The following is a 20,280-nucleotide window of genomic DNA, read 5'->3' on the forward strand; positions in this document are numbered from 1 at the left end:
CCTCTCATCCTATTTCATAGCACCTACTTCATACGTGTTCTTAGGCTCAAACAAGATAATATGTAAAGCACTTTGCAAATCATGAAGCACTATATAAATGCTGTTATTACTTTTATAGAGAATTATCTAACACCGTAAGATTAGAACATAAAGACTTTGTTAGCTTTTTAAAGGTAATTATTTTTATGTCATCTTTACAATGAAATAATTACATCACTTGTCAGTTGTTTATGAAGTGTTTTTCTTTGATTGTCCCTAGGATGGAGGCTCTCAGAAGCTTGAAAAAGCTAAAATCTCTCTGAATGACTGCTTAGCCTGCAGTGGCTGCATTACTTCAGCAGAAAGTGTCTTAATCACCCAGCAGAGCCATGAAGAGCTGTACAAGGTTTTAAATTTTAACAAAGTATGTGGTAGCAAACTTCTGAAATGTATATCTTCATCAGATGCCATGGTGTAGAATTCAAAAGTGTAGTTTACCTGCTGACACTGTGTTTTCAACATTCCATACGGTTTTCATAAGAAACCTAGAATCAAAACAGTCTTCAGGAGCTGCCTTCCTTTTTAACATTTCCTAAGTGGAATCTTCATGAATTTTCTAATGTGAAGTAATTTATGCTGCAGCCCTAAAATGGTGCTTGTGTCTGAATTCAGAAAAGCCCCTGTAGAATATTATTTGTAGCTTCTTTGGATATGATCAACTAAAGGAACTGAATTTGATGTCCCATTTATGTGTGGAACTGATGAGAATCTGACCCAGAGCCAAGGACGTGTGTGGACTCCTTCAGCATAGTCACTGTCTTATCTTGTGAAGTTATGGTTAATTTTCCACTTTTTGTTTTCCAGACCGCAGAGCCAAGCCAGCAAAGGCTAGTTGTCATTTCTGTTTCACCACAGTCGAGAGCATCACTAGCAGCAAGATTTCAACTGACGCCTCTAGATACCGCCAAAAAATTAACTGCATTCTTTAAAAATAGAGGTGGGAAAGGGGCCTCTTGTTCCAGTTGCCCTTGGATGAGGGGGTGTCCTCAAACTATCAAAGTGGGAAGTGAAGTACTCTCCTGCCTATTAGTCACTGACATTTTGCTTGACTGAAATCTTAAGTCATTTTTTTTGAAACTTCAACCATTTATACTATGTTTGACTTCAAGTCAGAGTTTTAGTTTTGAAGATCAAGGACAGAGCATTTTAAGGCAAAACAGTTTAAAATTCTGACTTTGGTCCCTCCAAAGTTTAGAACTAATTTATTTTTACTGTTGATAATATTACACATTTGCCTAATGCTTTCTGATTTATAAAGAGCTTTACTCTGCTCTCAAAGGTATAGGTAATATCATAGTATTATCCACATTTTTCAAGTGAGGAAACCAGAGTTTAAAGAGATGAAGAGACTTGCTCCCCCATCACCCTGCATCAGCCTCAGTGTCAAGGCCAGGGCTGGGACCCACATCTTTTGACTATAATGCTCTTTTAATTACGTCATTCAGCCACTTCTTCAGTATTTAAGTGAACTGGGATTTCAGTGATGTACAAGATAAATCATACCCCTCTGGACCTTATTAAATCACTGTCAGGAGTTACTGTGCAAATAGTCATCATCTTCATCAGCCTCTGGTGGTCTGGCTTCTGGTAGAAGGTAAAGCCAGACCTCAGGCCACAGGCCCAGTTTGTCACTGAGTCCACTCTCAACACAGTTCCAGCCTGATGGTTGTCTATCCGGTACTGGCCAGAATCTGTGCTCCGAAGGCCATGGCCTTGAGCACCCTGATCACCACCATAAGCTTGAGGCATCAGGAGGGTGTCAGCAATCATCCAGAGAACATTGTTTTTGTTGTCCTTACACAGATCAGTATCATGTTGAACTGTCATCCAGGGAATTCAGAGATTTTTGACACTTGGACTAGAGAGGGGAAATTAGGTTTAACATCATTTGACTGTCCCATAAACTTTGCTAACCGTCACTCATGTTTATATAGCATTGAAAGTGTCCTCCATACAATATAGCACCATAAGGTGGGTAGTACAGCCATTACTCTCACCATTTTACAGATCGAGAAGTTTAAATAACTTAGCCACAGTTAGTCACACAGTAAGTCTCTGTGGCAGGGTTTGGACCCAGGCCTTTTAAGGCTGTGCTTTCTCCACTGTGCTATGCTGCCTCTAACTGGGGAGTGGAAGCACTGCCTTTCCTATACAGTGACAATCCTCTGTCAGCCGACTACATAGACCATATTGGGCTCAAGATCCCAGAACCATGGAGTTAGGTATAGAAGATGACCAACCTCAGAGGTCATCTAATCCAATTCCTCCTATACTCGGAATCCCTTCCTTCTCCGAATGAATGATGATGCAGCCACTTAACGCCTAAAAACCTTTGGTGAAGGGGTGCCCACAATAGTGCATTCCATCCTTAGAGAGTACATCCCTATAACTTCTACCTTTATCCTGCAGGCCTAACAGAATAAACCTAATAATACTTACATGTTGACAAGTCTGAAGTATTCTAAATCTAATTCAGACTAAACATCTGCAGTTCTTTTCATCCCATTTGTCAGATGAGACAGCCCTTCTAAATGGCCTTGCCCTGAGCTAACCACACTTCCTTTTACCTGCTCCTCTTGTGACCAGAGTCCAATTTGGAGCTGTTAGCATTCTGACAAAGGGAACAGTGCTTCTTGTAAAAATGCTTCATGCGCAGACACAATGGGTAGTCTTTGGGGCACTTTTGCAGATAATATTCTTTTTTTTGGCCAATATAGAAAAAGCTGAGCAGTAACATTACCAGGACTTGAGATCACTGTTATTTTTGTGGCATAATCAGCAGTATCATTCCCTACTCAGGCAAAGTCAATTGAGAGTCCAGATTCAGCCTCAATTCTTGCTTGGTGCATTTACTGAAACTGAGGTAAATTGGTCATTTTGATACAGTCAAGTAACATACAGTTTAAATACAAAGTAGTTAGGCAGACTCATGATTGCATGTTTTTGTTTTTTGTTTTTTTAAGCTTTCTTCCTTGTTTCTCAATGAGATACTCATTTTGCAGGAGTGCACTATGTGTTTGACACAACTTTCTCAAGAAATTTTAGCCTCTTGGAAAGCCAGCGAGAGTTTGTACAGCGATTTCGAAGACACACAGAATCCAAACAAGCCTTGCCCATGTTGGCCTCTGCCTGCCCAGGTGTGCCTGAAGAATACAGGTTTTTATTGGCCTCTGAATATTAAAATAAAGCCTGACAGGTCATCAGTCAATCTAAATAAGCAGAAGGAGAGTCATTCTTAGGTAGAAAATATAGTGATATAAAAAAGCTGGTTCATGGCATCAACATAAAATTTATTCTTCCTAAACCCACAGGAATTGATTCTAGAAGCCAGGAAGTTTTCTTGGTTCTTGAAATTGATTTCCTAGTCTTTCAGTTCTCATGAAACCAGGGTTGATGTGATGTCATGTGATTTGAACTACTATTAATAAAGATAATAGAGATAAAAATAGGAAAGTTCTCTAATGTCATCATATACATGTTTTTTTCCTGTCAAGACTTTCTTTAGCAGCTAATCCTCCCCCAAATGTCATGTCATTTGCAAACCTGCTTCATAGACATTTGGCAGCAAAAGTACCTGAAATCTTAACCTTGTTTAGGGAGTGGGTGGCTAGACTTTTTGAAGTTATCAGATCTGTGCACTAACTGTATCTCATGGTGGTTTTCAGGTTGGATCTGTTATGCTGAGAAAACCCATGGAAGTTTTATTATTCCTTACATTAGTACAACTAAATCTCCCCAACAGATCATGGGCAGCCTAGTCAAGGATCACTTTGCACAACAGCAGGTAATATGTCTCTTGTCCATATGAAGCTGACTGTTGACAGAGCTCTATCTTAGATCCTTTCACTACTTGGTCACTTTTTAGGAGTAACAAGATAGCCAGAGTGTGGGCTTGGTGGCAGACTATGTGTCTGCTGACCAGCCCAACCAAGTTTAAAGAGACTTCATGCCAGAGAGTTGACCACCATGTGGATATTTTTTGGTTGTGGCATCTCATGAAGGCTATCTCCTGGTGGAAGAAGTCTACATTGACAGAATGCCAGTTCTTCTGAAGTGTACTTCAGTGGAATTGTGAGACTGTTGATGTGAGTACTCTCTCCCATGTTGCAGATCAAAACCCATTCATACTTTTCTGCTCCATGTCCCCCCATTTATCTTCAGCTCACGCATTTTTTCTAGGCCTCTTAACGTTATGTGAGTATTAGTACTATATACTTTTCTCTATCAAACTTCTTAATAAGTTATAACTATTACGTGTTGGTTTCCATTGAGCAATCAAAACTAATCTAATAAAGGACCCCATTTCCAAAATATAGGCTGGACTTACAGATGCCCTCACACTTCCTAGAGAGAGCGGGATAAAGCTAAGGGGGAAAAGCCAGTATGGCATAATGGAAAAAACACTGGATTAAGAGGCAGCAGATCTGAGATTAAGTCCCAGCTCTGCCATTCCACTTACTAGCCATGTGACTGTACAAATCACTTCACCATTGACCCTCATCCATAAAATGGGAGACTTGATCACTAAGGCCCCTTCCAGCTCTAAGCAGTCTATGATTCTATAGAAAAAGGGCATTTATTCTAACTGGAATGTGCCAGATACTTTGTATCATACTCTGTAAAGCCTTTGGGGATAGATGAAAATTCCATGTAATTCAACTTAATTATTTTACCTAAAGGCTATTTTGTTTTTCCTTTAAAAAAAGAATGGATTTTTCTCTCCAAGCTCATTAATTTTTTTCCAGTGTGATTTTTCTTTTCCTGTTTGACCTCTGCAGTTCCCCCTTAGCTATATAGATGTCCTGTGGGTTTTTTTTCTCTTATTTAAACTTGATTTTGTTAGGGAACATGTGAAAGCACTACAAATTCCATGATTTACTATCTGTGAATGATTTAATATCTGTGAATGGTTTCATTTTCTTCTACTAAATTTAACTCAAGACATCTGCATGCATTTAAAAAAAAAAAACACTGACAGAGACAAAAAATATTTGGCAAAGCTCTCTTTCAAATGGCCTTGACTATCAGTTATTTCCTGGCCCTCCAAGAAGTTGGTGGGTATGTTGTATTTTTGTCTCTCTTGATAACATGTGTCTAATCCCTCTTATTCAGTATATTTGAGAAGCAATATCATGCATTCATAAGAATGCTAGGCTAGGACTCAGACAACATGGGCTTACATCCCAGCTTTGCCGCTGGAAGGTGCCCTATAAATCATAAAGCACCATAGGACTGTGAGTTGTTTTTGTTTAGTAGTGAGTTTATTTTTATGAATAGTAATCAGTGCAGCAATTCCATGTTTTCCATATTTTTTAATGTAGCATTTAACCCCTGACAAGATCTACCATGTAACAGTGATGCCCTGCTATGACAAAAAGTTAGAAGCATCAAGACCAGACTTTTTCAACCAAGAGTACCAAACTAGAGACGTAGACTGTGTAATTACCACAGGTATGGGTAACATTATTATAATATGCTTAGCACTTCTCTGAGACCTAATATTTTCATAGGACTTTGCAGTTGTTTCATATTAGTTGCTAGACTAACAGCATCTCTTCGGTGCCCAGCCTTTCTCAGCACTACTTTCCCATGACATAATAGGAAAACAATGCTACCTTATTACTTTTGAGTGGAATCTCGCTATAACTTAGTTTTCCCATTAATTTCTTATTCATGTCATACTTATGTGGAATGTGAAGTACCACTATTGGTCCTTTTCCCTAAGAGTTGAACTCTGAATTTGGGGGACTTCCAGGTTTCTCAAGAACTTAGCAACTGAACAGTTTGAGCTTAACTGGAAGCCTTTGTTCACTCTTTTGGAGCAGGGAAAGCCCTGGCTTTTGCCTCACCACACATCTGGAATAGTGTTCAAAGCATTCCATTTTGAGGAGAATTAATAACAGAAAAAGGTTATGTCACAAGCTGAACAGGAATCAGCCATGCTGTGCTGTGTGACAAACAGCAAGCACAGTACTCAAAACATATTGGAACATCCCCCTCCCAACTCAACCCTTGCAAACACTTAGATGGCATGTCCATATCTGGACTGCAGGAAAATGAGAAAAAGTTGGAGAGGATTCCAGGAATCCCTAAAAGGGTAGAAAGTGGGGGAAGGTTAAATAATCTAGGGTGTTATCCTAGAAGGCAGAAAACTAAATCAGTCTTCATTATCCAGCCATTTCCTCAACAAGCATTTATTAAGTGTATACCAGGCCCAGTGCTGGGGATACAAAGACAAAAATAAAAATGGCTTCTGTGTCAAGGAGCTTCTTTTCTGCTTGGTGCTAATATAGCAGTCATTCTTGATCAGCTGTTCTCAATTTCCACTGAGAACAAAACAGGAAGAAATTGACTTCTACTGCATCTGGAAGGGGACATAGGCCTAGGCATAGGCCGAACCTCACAGTTTTTTCTATAATGATGGAGGTAGGGGTGTCAGTAATGGTGTTAGGAAAAATGTCTTTGGATTTGTTAACTGAAGTATTGAGTTACATGGGTAGCTGTGGATCTCTTCTGGAAGACTTTAAAGTTGGATAGAGTCACATCGGACTAGTTTAGCAGAGAGAGGACTTAATGACTCCTTAGGGTCCCAGCTCTGGTTTCTTGTAGGAACTAGTCCATAAGAATGTGTAGGCATCTTTAGTGAGCTCATGTCATTACTCAGCCTAGGCTTTTCAGTCCTTTTAATTATGTCAGGCTCGTACAATGTGCCTGTATTCCCCCATTCTCTCAAGCCCTAACAGTTGTTGTTTGTTTTTGAATGTCTTTTGTGAAATTTATTTCAACTAGATGACTCAGAATTTTAATTGACATGCCAAGTGAAAAAAGAATCTATGTTGTGGTTCTGTTCTAGGGGAAATATTAAGGTTGCTGGAACAAGAGGGAATCTCTTTGTCAGATGTGGATCCAGCCCCTCTGGATGCTGAGTAAGCACAAGTATTTTTGTTGCTCATTTACTAAAGTGGCTTCATCATGTCTGCTGGAGGAGAACAGAGCAAGCATCAGAAACATCACTGAGTGCTCTTACTCACTGTCAGAATGTTGGACTCTAGGAGCTGTTATGGCACATTAGAAATAAGGAACTTTAGGGGCAGCTAGGTGGCACAGTGGATAGAGCACCGGCCCTGAAGTCAGGAGGACCTGAGTTCAAATCTGGCCTCAGACCAAACACTTGACACTTAACTAGCTCTGTGATCCTGGGCAAGTCACTTAACCCCAATTGCCTTAAAAAAAAAAAAAAAAGAAATAAGGAACTTTATTTTGGCATGTGTCTAGGGTGGCTAATGGTCTAAAGCTAATCAAATCAGAAGTTGAAGTCAGTTTTGGCCCTGGCCAGTCTTTGACTGCTTCATGGCTTCATAGAATGCTAGGATTAGAAAGGATCTGAGGGCAACATGAAGTGCAGCCCCTTTATCTGACAGAGGCAAATGACTTATTCAAGGTCATTCAGCTAGATAGTGGCAAAACCAGACCTGGAACCCACTTCTCCCGATTCAGGGCCAGTTTTCTTTCCACTACATGGTGCTTTCTAACTGACCAATAGGCATTTGCTGCCATAAAATCTAAGTCCCTTTGAAATAGGGATTGTTTCATTCTATGTACTTGTAGCCCATGCACTTAACACGGGGCCCTGGCATATAACAAGCACTGAGTAAATGCTTTTGATTAACTGATTCCCTGTCCTGGGCATGCAAAATAGAGTCCCCTGGCTTTAGTGCCCTTCTTGTCTTTTATTTCTATACAACATCTTCTGTTTTCCTCAGTATCTCTCTATAAGGTAAATTTAATTGACCCCAGGCCCATTACCTGATGAGGGAAAAGTTACAGGAAATGTGAGTCTACTTTTGAATGTCCCTTTTTTTATCCAAATGCTTACTTCCCTGGAACAGGCCATGCAGTGATAAATAACATGATCCTTTTCCCTTCCCTGGCCATTCCATTTAGTCAGTCATTTCCTGAGTGTATTGGAATCCTAAATACACTGATAAAGTCATCTGGGGTCGTTTTCAGCCTGCCCCTTTGTGTATATCATTTGTTTTCAATTTAGCAAAAGCAGGAGCTCTCAAATGTGAAAAACAGATGAGCAGTGATTCAAATGCTTAAAGTGAAAAGCAGTACCATTGGCTCGACGCCATCCATACAAATAGAGATGGGGCTCAAAAGACTTTGAATAACTTCTAAATTACATGTTTTGCTGCTCTAAATTAGTATCAGCTGTAAATGTACCACGTTCGACTAAGCCCATTTCTTTTTAAGTGCACAGAAAATGGCTTTGTAGCCTTGCCTCCCATTTAATCAGTAATACTAGATAGCATGGGACCACAGACAAAGTTGAATTTGGACTCCTGTCTGTGTCCATAGGCATGCAGATGCAGCACAGCAGAGCTGCCTAGTGGGGGAAAGGTCTAGACTTGGGGTCCAGAGACCTGGATTCTCTTCCTGCCTCTGCCACCAAGTTTTTGACCTTCAGTCTCCTCCCTGGGCCTCAGTTTCCCCATATGTATGAGGACACAGGTTTTGCTTGATGACCTTGAAGGCTCCTTCTGTTCCCTCTCTGACCTGCTAAGCTCAGGGCTTATAAAATGGACTTCAATTTAGCTGCACCACTCAGAACTAATTGTGGGTTTGTTGGGGTTTTTTAAACCTTTTATCAATGTGGATTCCTTTTTAAGGAGAAAGAAAAGTAGCACAGGATAACCTGTTTTGAAACATTTTTATTGAGGTATCCTTGGGCTTGTGAAACATTTTTATTGAGGTATTCTTGGGCTTGCAGAATTCTACCCAAGAGATAGCATTTTAGCCTGAATCACTAAGACTCACACCTGTTTTTGTCATTTAAAACTTTATCAACATGAAGTGGGAGGCAGGGCTTTGACTTGGTATTTAAGGGAAATAACCAGCCTGGATATTTCCATAATCAAAAAAAATCTACAAACTATTAATGTGAGAGCCCAATTACATTTTTTCTTTTTTTGAGGGGGGGGGCAATGAGGGTTCTTGGGCCTCATAGTCGCTTATTTTTTCATTGTATTAGAGGAAAGACTTGTGGAATTAAGAGTCCAGAAGACTTGGGTTCAGATCCCCTCTCTAATATCTATTGGCCTTGTGCCCTTTAGCAAGTCACTTCACCAATGAATCTTGGTTTCCTCGTCTGTAAAGTTGGGAATATTACCGGTTTTTCTGCATTTCCCACAGGATTATTGTGAGGATCAAATAATATGATATATATGTAAAGTACTTTTTAACTCGTGAAGTTCTGTATAAATGTTAAGTAATAATAGTTATCTCCCAAGGTTGTTGTGAGGAAAGCACTCTGTAATTGTAATGAAACACTATGGAAATGTGAGCTTCTGTTATATACAGATAGTATCAGTGCTTCATTGTGGTTTAGGGATGACCCTGGGTTTTCAAAGGCTGTAGCAGCAGAGTAATGGAAGGCTTCAGGTAACCTTCCAGCAGCAGAGAGCATCCCCTTCCTTAGAACCAGCTTGATCACTAGTAGATTGGCCACTTGGTGATGAATTCTCTATGACAACCCAGGAAACAAAGGAAAAAACAAAAGAGCCAGTTATCCAGGTACAGCTCCCTCACTAGTGCCTTCCACTTCTGCAAAGACAGTAGGAGTACAGTGTCAGAAAGAGAGCAGAGGATGCTAAGGATCACACTTAAGTCTGACCCGAACAGTTACCTGAATGTGAGGCTTATAACCAGTGACCAACAAGCCAACCTACTACTGGAAGGACTAAATCTTACCCATCTGAATATGATTCCCATTGTAAATGAAACAAGACAAAAGGAAATTGCAGCTAAATGGGAAGATGGCTCATAAGTTCTCTTTCAAGATTCAAATAAAGAGAAATATTTCAGGGAGTACTGGGTCATTTCATAGTATAGTCCTTGTAAGTATTTGCAAAAAAAAAAAAAAATGCCATAAAAATCATTGCAACCTGTGGGCCAAGATCTGCCATGTGAGGAGGTAGATAAATTTGGGGGGGGGGGGGCTAGGCAGTGGGGTTAAGTGACTTGCCCAGGGTCACACAGCTAGTAAGTGTTATGTGTCTGAGGCCAGATTTGAACTCAGGTCCATCTGAATCCAGGGCTGGTACTCAAACCACTGCGCCACCTAGCTGCCCCGAGGTAAAGAAATTCTATAAAGAATTTGATGATAAGACTCCAAGTTAAATCTGTATTAACTTGATTACTAAATGTCACATAGCTAGTGGCAAAACTAGGACTAGATCCCTATACAGTTGATTCTTGGTGATTTCAATACAAAGATGAGCATAGGTGAGGATGGCAGAAAACATATTGGAAAATATAGAGCAGAAGTAGAAATAAAAGTTCAAGGACCACACAGAAGCCTCACATCTGTATCATGGATGCTTTCTTAATGAGTGGACTGAGAAGACACTAGATGTGGTGAGCACCAAATCACATTATAAAAAATATGAAACCAATTTTGCCTTGATGTATAAAAAACAACTCAGTATTCACATGGAGGTTGTTCCTAAATCAACTGTCCATGATGAGTCAGTTTAGTTATATTAGTCAGTCTGATATAGTCAGACTATTGACATGTTAGAATAAAATTTTAAAACACTAAGAGCTCTTGGATTGGACCAAGTATGTACAGAGGAGGTCCATGGTGGAAATGAGGCAATTTTGAGGACATTAGGGTTGATTCTCAAATTATGAAAAGGGGAAAAATAACAAACTCTTGGGAAAAAAAAATCTTACTCCTTGTTATATTTTTTAAAGGGCAACCAAAAGATTATCAATAACTACCAGTCTATATGCTGACTTTATATTGCCATGTCAATAAAATTTTTATGAGAATGCATTGAGGGCATACTTGATGAAGGTTTTTTGGGGGGATCCGAAAGCTTTCACAATATTTTACAAGAAGCCACATACTTATAGTCATAGAGTTGAGTGAAAGTTGAGAGAATACAAGATCTCACTGTATTTATTGTTGACTATAAAAAAATTGACTTGGTAGAGCAAAACACTACCTTGAAGGTTTTCCTCCAGTAAGGTATATTCCATTTATATCAAAATCATATAAGATTCCCTGAAAGATGTAACAACAAAGATAACTTTGTTCAACCCTTATGAATATCACGCAAAGCATAAAATAGAATGATATGCTTGCCAACTATATTTGTTGCTGTCATTTAAGGATTCTAGTCTAGAGTCCAAATGAGAATTCCCTACAGATGGTGAGGTCCTCTAGCTATGTCTGTGTATGGATAACATTGTGCATTTTCATTAAGCCTTTTAAATGAGATCCACGATCATTCAAAAGCATTCCACCTAATCACACAGAAGAATACAGTTAGGTAAAGAATGTCTGTTGTCCAAACTTCGATTTGCAGATAAAGCTGATTAATTAATACATACGCCTTGAACAGATACTGCAGATAGACTGCTTAGTCCAGGGGGGAAAAGGAAGAGTTGCTTTGCTTTTAAGAATTAGTTGCTCAGTACTTCTAATGACTCCAAACTGAAACAGAGGCTCATCCTCTTAACATTAATATTCTTCAGGGGATGCTGTAGGGCTGCAACACCTCCAAAGAATTAAAGTTGAGGATCACCCAGAGTACAAGGGGGAGGCTCATGGTGAACATATGTAGGACACAGTTCATTTAAAATGAAGAATTGTTTGGGAGAAGCAGCATAAAAGATGTTATCGGAGAGAAAAAGATTGACCAGCCACAAAGAAAGAGCAAGGGGTGAGCAGCCTCTCCAGGGGAGCTACCCCCATCAGTGCCCATGCCCCGGTAGAGAATCTATACGAGGCCCCACCAGAGTGGGCGGGTCCAGGGATTGCACTGTGGGTTTAGGGGATCACACGGAGAAGGGTGTCCACAGGATGAGCAGGCACGAATGGGCTGTAATCTCCACCACTGCGTTGAGCACCCACATGAGGACACAGATCCACTGAAGTCATGGCTAATATTAAACTACAAATAACCCCCAAACTGGTCAACCAGAAGCATTTCTTAAGCTCTAACCACAATAAGCGCCAGGCATATCAGTTGTGTTTGACTTTGGAGCCCAGGAAAACGTGCAGATGTTGACACACATCCTGTTCCAAGCCCAGCTGTCACTTAGCTCAGCCAAAGATCTCCTGGGCCAGAGGCACCATGGTGGATAATGGAGTGCTCGGGACACAATTGTGACTTCTGCATTGGTCATCTCTTTTACTCTAAGGAGGTGACAAGCTTTGTGGTGTAGGGATCCCGGAGTGTCCGCTTCCTGGCTTCAAATCTTTTGGCAGTATAAGGCTACTCAGGTAAAGTTACTCAGAGGAACTGACTTGATTTTACCTTAAGGCAGTGACCATTCTCCTTTCACTTTGGCCTCTTAACTTTCTTAAGCCTTGAGACACATCTTCTAGTATAGCTGTAGCACAAATCCAAACAGCCCAATGCCTGCTTCTACTTGGGATTATTTTCACACATGGAAAGAGAGAACAGGGCTCTTCAGTTTGGTTGGGGTATTGGGCTACTGGTGTCGGAACCACGACTACTGGTGTGATCAGAGCTGAGTCTGCTTTGGTTCCCTGATGAGGTCACTACTGGTAGCTGTCCTGGTGGAGACCAGCAGGACGTGATACTGAACACACTGAAGCATTTACTAATGAATCTCAGTTCCTGTAAACAAGAGCAAGGGAGTTAAAAATAGCTTTGAAGCAGATTCCCAGGCAAAATGCTGCCCTTCGTAGTTCTTCCTAAACGAATATGTTAAGCTGTAGAAGACCACAGCTTTTGCTTCTGGCACAGAAGCCTCAGCACTGACCAAGGAGAAGGGCAGCCTTGGTTTCTGCACAGCTGTTCTACAACGACAGCTTTCCAGTTAACCTCCTGTACAAATCCATTGTTATATTCCACATTGAATTTGTTGTTTCTGCTGTGTAAGCCTGAGACCTAAATAGAGGCTAGTATACCTATAAATGAATGAAATGAAATTATATCCATGTGGCTATGGAGCATGGAATTGGTTTGGCATGTCTTTAGCAAAAATTTGTTCTTAATATGCTCTGAAGTTACTGTGGAACTGATTTAAGGACAAGGAACAAGTTATAAGTGACTTCAAGGCTTTCTTCCTTCTTAAAGATAGTCTTGTGAGGGGTAGCATGGAATTAGTAAATAGTGAGGAAATAGATAAAGCCAGAAGACTTCAGTCTCAGCACTGAAACCAACTGTGTGACCCTGGAAAAATCACGTAGCCTCTCTGAGCCTCAATTACTTCTTCTGTTAAATGGAGATAAGTATTGCACTGCCTATTTTAGAATGATATGAGGACAGTGCTTTGCAAACCTTTGTAGCACTCTACCAATGGCAGCTGCTGTCAAGTGATGAATTCACACATGGGATGACCACTTAAAGCACTTTTTCAGTTTTGTAAATAAGCATCAAAACTACCAGAATACAACCATTTTTCACCAGCTTGCATTCTCCTAAAGGTGCTCATAGGATTAATAAAGTCAATGAAGTCTGAATTCATTTTTCCTTGCCTGATACAGTGGGCCACTTTTTAAAAATATTTTACTGGTATCTTTTATCTTTATATCATCCTCATTTCTGAATATGCCCCCTATCCAGTCAGCCATCCCTTGGGACAAAGAATAAAAAAGAGAAAAAAAAAACAATTCATCAAATCTAACCAGCACCTCAGTCATGTCTAACAGTATATGCAATATTCCACAACCATAATCCCCAAGCTGTGTAAAGAAGGGAAAGAGATTCATTTTCTGAACTCTTTTCTGGGGCCAACCTTAATAACTTTATTTTCACAAGCATTTAGAAATCCTAATATCAGAGGCACCTTGGTCATTACTAGGGAGTCAGAAAATAAAACATTTGGTTTGGCACCATCAGCACAGACTCATTGAATCAAATTGTACTTTTTTATCTCATTCCATAGGAGAATGGGACAGAGTACATGGAAACCTATCCATGCATGATTTGATATGGAAATGGGGCTGTTGATTTGGTACCCAAGCACAGCAGCACCGTGTGCAGTGAGCCCTGCCCCATAGGCCCCAGTGGGCTGCTGAAGTTGAATGGCCTGAATGTAACATGATGAACCAAGGGAAAGCCTCACTTCATTTCTTGCACCAGTGCACATATGCCTATCTCCCTGCGTAATGTGATAAATGGGTAATGATCCGACTGAGCCATTCCCAGATCTTAGTATTAAAGTACAGTATATTTGTTCACCCAGTACATTAGACACAAAAAAGCTTTTGTGCTTCCACGGTGTGTCCTATAATGAATGTCCCCAGAAACTTACTCTTGCCATTTATGAATGTCTTTCATGCTACATGTTCACTGTTGCTAGGACAGAAATTCCATTGTCAGCAAATGAGCCCGTGGTTAGGACTTTTCATAAGCACTGCACCGATCTCCCACATAGATTCTGCAGGATCAGAAGCCCAGGGCATAATTCTGCTGTCAGACTCCTAAGAGCTATTTATTTCCACTGAAGCCATCGTGGAAGGTGTGAAGCAGCAGGTCGACCAAGAAAAACCTTTTCCTTGTTGCCAGTAGATGGATTCTCTGCCCAAATACAGATTCTTACCCATCTATGAGCACACAGACTTGTGACTACACGTGTCTCGTCAAGCTGGCCATGATCTTTTGTGTCCTCTCTCCCCCAGGTTTAACTCTGTTTCTGGAGAGGAGCTCCTCGGCCACCAAGGAGGTGGTTCCGGTGGTTATTTAGAGCACATATTCCGATATGCTGCCCAAGAACTCTTTGGAATCCAAGTGGATGGAATCACCTACAAACCCTTGAAGTAAGGCTTTTCAACTACTGTGCAGACAAGAGAACTTGGAAAACTGACTCTGTTAAGTCAATTAACAAGCATTTATCAAGCACCTGCACTGTGTTAGCATCCAGGAATACAAATGCAAATGGTACCTGTCCTCAAAAGAGCTAAAACTATAGGAGACACGTACAGCTTATACACACCCAAGTGAATGCAAACTACATATAAGGTGATTTAGTGGGGAGAGGCAGGAAGCAGGGAGAAATTAGGAAAGGCTGCATGGAGGAGGTGGCATTTTAACTCAGCTTTGAAGGAAACTAGAGATTCCAAGAGCTAGAATTGAGGAGGAAATTCACTCCAGACATGGAAGACAGCTTTACAGAGATAGGAGAGTGGGTGCTTTGTGTGGGAAACAGTAAATTCTGAGGTCAGTTTGACTGAACCAAAGACTTTGAAAATGTGTAATAAGGAAAATATAGGAAAAATAGGCCGGAACCAGGTTGTGAATGGTTCAACATGACTAGTGGATGAGTTTGCATTTGATTCTAGATATAAGAGGGCACCACTGGAATCGACTGAATAATGGGGCTTAGGGGAACGTCATAATCTGACCTGCACTCGAATAAGCATAACTTTGGCAGCTTACTGGAGGATGGATTGGAGAGGCGGGGGAGAGGCAAGAGGTGATGAAGGCCTGAACTAGATGGTAACTATGTGAGTGGAGGGGGTGGGGTGAGAGATGCTGTGGAGGTCGAACTACCAAGATTTGACAACTGATTGTATTTTTAGAATAGGCAAGAGTGAAGAATTAGAGATGACCCCAAGGTTCTGAACCTGGGTCACTGGACGACTGATAGGGCTCTCAACAGATAGGGAAATTCAGAAGATGGATGAGTTTTAGGGAGAAGATTTTTGAGCTATTTTGGAAATTGTGAATTAAGATGCATGGAGGACATTCAGTTTGAAATGTCCAGCTAGCAGTTAGTGATAGAGTACTGAAGTTCAGGAAAGAGACCAGGGGTAGATATGTAAATTTTCGAGTTTTCTACATGGAGGTAAATGAATCCTTAGCAACTGATGAGGTCAACAAGAGTATTAAAGAGAAAATAGGACAGAACCTTGAAGGACAGCCACAAGTAGGGGGACAGAGTGTATCATGTGGTCAGACACTTGTCTGAACCAAAAGAGAGCGGTGTCTCAAAAACCCCAGAGAGGTCCCAGAAAGGGTGGTCAACAGTATTAAATGCTGCAGAAAAGAAGGATAAGGACTGAGAAGATGCCTTCAGATTTGTCAGTTAAGAGATTGGTAACTGGGGAAAGCAATTCCAGTTCAGTGCTGAGGTGAGATGCCAAACTGCAAGGGATTGAGACCTGAGTGAGAATAAATGAAGTAGAGACAATAAATATAGGCTGCTTTCCCCAGGAGTTTGGTGATAGTTTGAAAAGACGGCAACCAAAATTGGCATCCTCTGACTGTTCACTTAAATCAGCCTGTGGGGCATGCTTCTCTCCCCTCCTTTCCTTTCCTTTGGGGTTCTCTTTGCAGTTTAAGGGGCGAGGACTCTTGATAATTACTTTGTTACCCTCTTCTTCGATACAAAGCAGGGCTAATCTTTCTACATCAACCAACTCTTCTTTGTTGCCATTCCTTCCTGGGTCCAATTTTCTGCACAGTCTAATTCTAGTCATCCCACATCTGCTAAGGGAATAGAGCATAAACGTTATAGGATCCAACCTGGGGAGTTTGTGCCCTATTTGAAAAGCCACAGATTGCCTAATTTCCTCATAAATCTGCCAACTCCCTATTCCCCAGTCTGTAGAGAAGGTGGAATGTTCTGTATGTAAACATAATTGATTACAAAGTTTCTTACATTCTTATATTTTCTCCTTTTTCATCTCAGAAACAAAGATTTCCAAGAAGTGACGCTAGAAAAAGATGGTACAATTCTACTTCACTTTGCACTGGCATATGGATTTAGAAACATTCAGAACTTAGTGCAGAAACTCAAAAGAGGAAAGTCTCCATATCACTATGTGGAAGTCATGGCTTGTCCATCAGGTAAAAGATTTAAGTTTTACCTCTGGCTAGCATAGCAACTGTACTGGCCCCTCCAAGACCTAATGATTTCTTAGATAAATGTAGAAATTTGTAGAAATCAACTTTGGTTAGAGTAAGGATTAGGGAGGGAATAGTGGAATCTGATTTTAACTGTGCCTTTCACAGTGACCAGGAGGGGGCAGTAGCAAAGTACTGCTGATCCTACCTGCCGGAGTGTTGAAATAAGTCAACGGTGTTTATCCTGACCCTTCCAGAATCCCAGAACAGAGTTGAGGCCTTTTCTTCATATTTTGTTCTTTTTGTGGGGGAAATAAGGTGAGGGAGTAGAGTAATGGCTGTTCCAAATCAGTCCTTGATAATTTTGGTGCTTTATTTCTCCTTTCTTTCTCCCCATATCATCTTTATTTCACCCTGTAGCATCAAGCCCATACCTTTGTAGTTCTGAATACCTTTTCAGTTGCTATAATTGCTTCTTCTAGTGTCTTTAAAGTTGAACATCTCGTTCCAAATTCATGAGCCTTTCTTTTTCATTTAGGTTGTTTAAATGGTGGTGGTCAGATCAAAGCAGAAGCTATATCCAGTAAGGACCTTCTCCAACAAATTGAAAAGCTGTATGAGATGGTTAGGACTGTAATGCCTGAGACAAGTCCAGAAATTAAAGAATTATATGAACAGTGGCTTAAAGGGGAAAACTCCAAAGAAGCTAGGAAAACATTGCATACACAGTATCATGCTGTAGAGAAGATGAGCTCTGGATTTAACATTAAGTGGTAGAGAAGCAGTGTGTCCAGCATGTAATTTCTGCTGAATGAGTAATAACGCTGTGAAGATCAAAGGCTGCTGAAGTTGACTGAGTTCGGCCCCACCAGAAGAAATCCTAATAAAGCCATCATTCCAACTGCTCACTAAGAAAAACAAACTGCAAGACTACTCCTGGATCCAGTATTAGGGCTATATTGAGGCAAAGGGGCCATCAGATAAAAATAGAAACCAGGTTAAAAGGTGGCTTTCTAATTGGATGGGACAGACATTTTATGTGCCCTGGAGTTTAACCAAGGAAGTTAAAAACTCTAGACTCTCTTCCCCCGCCTCCACCACACCCCAACACCTATTCAATCTAGTCTTCATATAAGTGACTTTGTAAACGCTTCCATGTATTATGTGACCTGAGTCTCTGTCACCAGGATCAGATCTAAGAGCCCAAGGATGGTTTCATTGATCTCTTTGGGTGTTTGTCTCTCTTATTTTTACACCAGTGTTATGAGATGTTCCAATAGTTCAGTGGTGCTAGCATCATTTTTTTAAAAACTAGATTACTAGCTTGATGATTGACCCCAGATCTTAATGTAAAGCAAAATGTGAGCCTTTAGTCATTCCCTGAAGATGTCTGTGGATTGGGGAAAACGAAAGTACCAGACGAAACTGAGGTTGTCTTGACAAGAATCTAGCCCTAATTCCTTGGTTTTACCAGTCAGGATATAGAACAGTGAATTAAAGTCATTTTCTTAGTCAAATGATAAAACTGCAAACCACCTGGGTATGAAAACAAATGGCATATTCAGGTTCTTAGGTTCAATATGTCAAGCATCTCACCCAGTCAGATGCCTTAAGAATTCATCTGTGTGCTGCTCTCAGGTAAAACATAGTATTTATTTTTTACGATGTATCAATGACTCCTATAGTCATTAGCATCTTTTTTTCCTGATGTGTAATTATGTTCTAAAATCTGCATACTGACTAATGAGCAATATTAAAAATCAGCCCCTGGCATTTTTCCATTTCCTTGTTGTGAGTCTCTTGTTTCATTGTCAAGGTTCTGACTATAATATGTGTTAGGTGAAGTCCTCTAAATTGTAGCTTCTATACAGCAGGTCAGGCTGAACCATGACTGAATTACTATACAGTTTTGTGCTTTTTTTTTTTTAGCTATGAGAAAGCCACTCAACACTTCTAAAGGATAAGTTCCTCCCTCTGACATTTTCTTCAAATTAAAAAAAGCTTTTTCTAAGCTTTATTTGAAAAAAAACCACCATTCCTAAAAATAGGTTCTGCACAGTAACATGAAAATGGCTGTGAGCTCTCAGAGTGCTATTAAGCAGCTTTTTAAAATCAACTTGGCTTCCATATTCCATTTTCCAAAATGGGTTTTATTTCCACAGACTTTCTTTACATATTATAGGCAATGCAGGTGCAATAGTGATATGTAAGGAAAGGTTATAGCCCATGATTAAAACTAGATTTTAATACCTTTTAGAAAAAAATGTGGCTGCAGCTGAGTGTGATGGTACACATCTGTGGTCCCTGAGGCTGGGGTGACATTTGAGTTGAGAAGTTCTGAACGACAGGGCTAAAGCCAATCAGGTATGCTAAGTCTGGCACCAGTAGGGTGAGCTTTCAGAAGAAGAGGGCCACCAGGCTGCCAAAGGAGGGGCAAAGCAGCCCAGGTTGGAAAAAACAGTAGGTTAAAGCTTCCATACCCCCCTCAATACTGGAATTGGACCCATAAGTGGCTGCTGCCCTTCCAAGAAAAAAAAAAAAGGAAGGGAGGAAGAAAGAAAAGTGATAAATTAGCAACAGAATAATAAATTTATGGCTAGAGGAGATTTCAGAGAGCATTTAATTCAGTACCCTAATTTTACAGATGAAACTGAAGTAGAATGACTTGCCCAAGGTAGGGGATGGAGCCAGGCCTCAAACCCAGGTCTTCTGATTCCAGCTACAGGGCTCTTTCCCCTTTGAAATAATACTAAATCAGATTAAAACCACAGATTAGCCAACTACAGGAAGAAACCATCTGCCAAGAAAATCGAAGATTCATCCCCAAAATCTTAGCAGCAGTAAGCCAAAATAAGCCCAGGAAAAGCTCTCCAAAGAATTAATTTAAAACAAGCAATGTACCACTGTAGGAGTCCTTCCCACCTGTAGTGTTGCCAAATGTCAGGTGAGTTGGGCCCAACTTGTAAGTGCTAGTTTCACTGGCTTTATTTCTTTTGCACTAAAGAGCCCAAGAGGCCCCACTCTAGTGCAAGGACTGCACGAGGGTCCAGTGGTTCCGCAGGTTTTTTGAAATTGTCATTTTCCATATGTAGAACTTTCATGACCTCCACCGGATCCTTTTTCCCAGTGTATTTCTGGACAGATTCTTCTCTACAATTAAAAGGTAGCTTTAGTTAAGTAAGAATGTTAGAGATGTAAAATAATCCAATCAGGATTCAGAAAAAGTTACAATAGCAAACAAAATTGTGCACTCTGAAACACAACCTATACTCCTAGCATCTTTGAGAGAAATACAGATTATTAAACAAACCAGGATTGCCCACAAAGATCAGGGTGAGTGGCAGTGTAGAGAGGCATGGTTTAGCTATGAGATTAGCAATTCAATAGTTTCTTCCATTGTTTGAGGTCC

General features: G+C 40.4%; 2 protein-coding genes across 6 annotated transcripts in view; one reads left to right on the forward strand and one right to left on the reverse strand.

Moving 5' to 3' along the window:
- CIAO3 (cytosolic iron-sulfur assembly component 3) overlaps positions 1–18,656 on the forward strand; it is a 31,950-nt gene extending 13,294 nt beyond the window's left edge. For both annotated transcript variants that reach the window (XM_027863129.1, XM_027863130.1), the window contains exons 3-11: positions 260–403; positions 844–976; positions 3,042–3,176; positions 3,705–3,823; positions 5,361–5,490; positions 6,893–6,965; positions 14,705–14,842; positions 16,717–16,874; positions 17,410–18,656. In XM_027863129.1, coding sequence (XP_027718930.1) covers positions 260–403; positions 844–976; positions 3,042–3,176; positions 3,705–3,823; positions 5,361–5,490; positions 6,893–6,965; positions 14,705–14,842; positions 16,717–16,874; positions 17,410–17,648 — 1,269 coding nt within the window. In that variant the 3' untranslated portion in view covers positions 17,649–18,656. The remainder of the gene's footprint in view (positions 1–259; positions 404–843; positions 977–3,041; positions 3,177–3,704; positions 3,824–5,360; positions 5,491–6,892; positions 6,966–14,704; positions 14,843–16,716; positions 16,875–17,409) is intronic.
- Positions 18,657–19,000: 344 nt separating this feature from the next.
- Positions 19,001–20,280, reverse strand: part of HAGHL (hydroxyacylglutathione hydrolase like) — a 29,864-nt gene continuing 28,584 nt past the window's right edge. For all 4 annotated transcript variants that reach the window (XM_027863132.1, XM_027863133.1, XM_027863131.1 and 1 more), the window contains one exon: positions 19,001–20,021. In XM_027863132.1, coding sequence (XP_027718933.1) covers positions 19,856–20,021 — 166 coding nt within the window. In that variant the 3' untranslated portion in view covers positions 19,001–19,855. The remainder of the gene's footprint in view (positions 20,022–20,280) is intronic.

This window comes from Vombatus ursinus, unplaced genomic scaffold, assembly GCF_900497805.2.
Source record: "Vombatus ursinus unplaced genomic scaffold, bare-nosed wombat genome assembly UNPS02014770.1, whole genome shotgun sequence".
Taxonomy (NCBI): Eukaryota; Metazoa; Chordata; class Mammalia; order Diprotodontia; family Vombatidae; genus Vombatus; species Vombatus ursinus.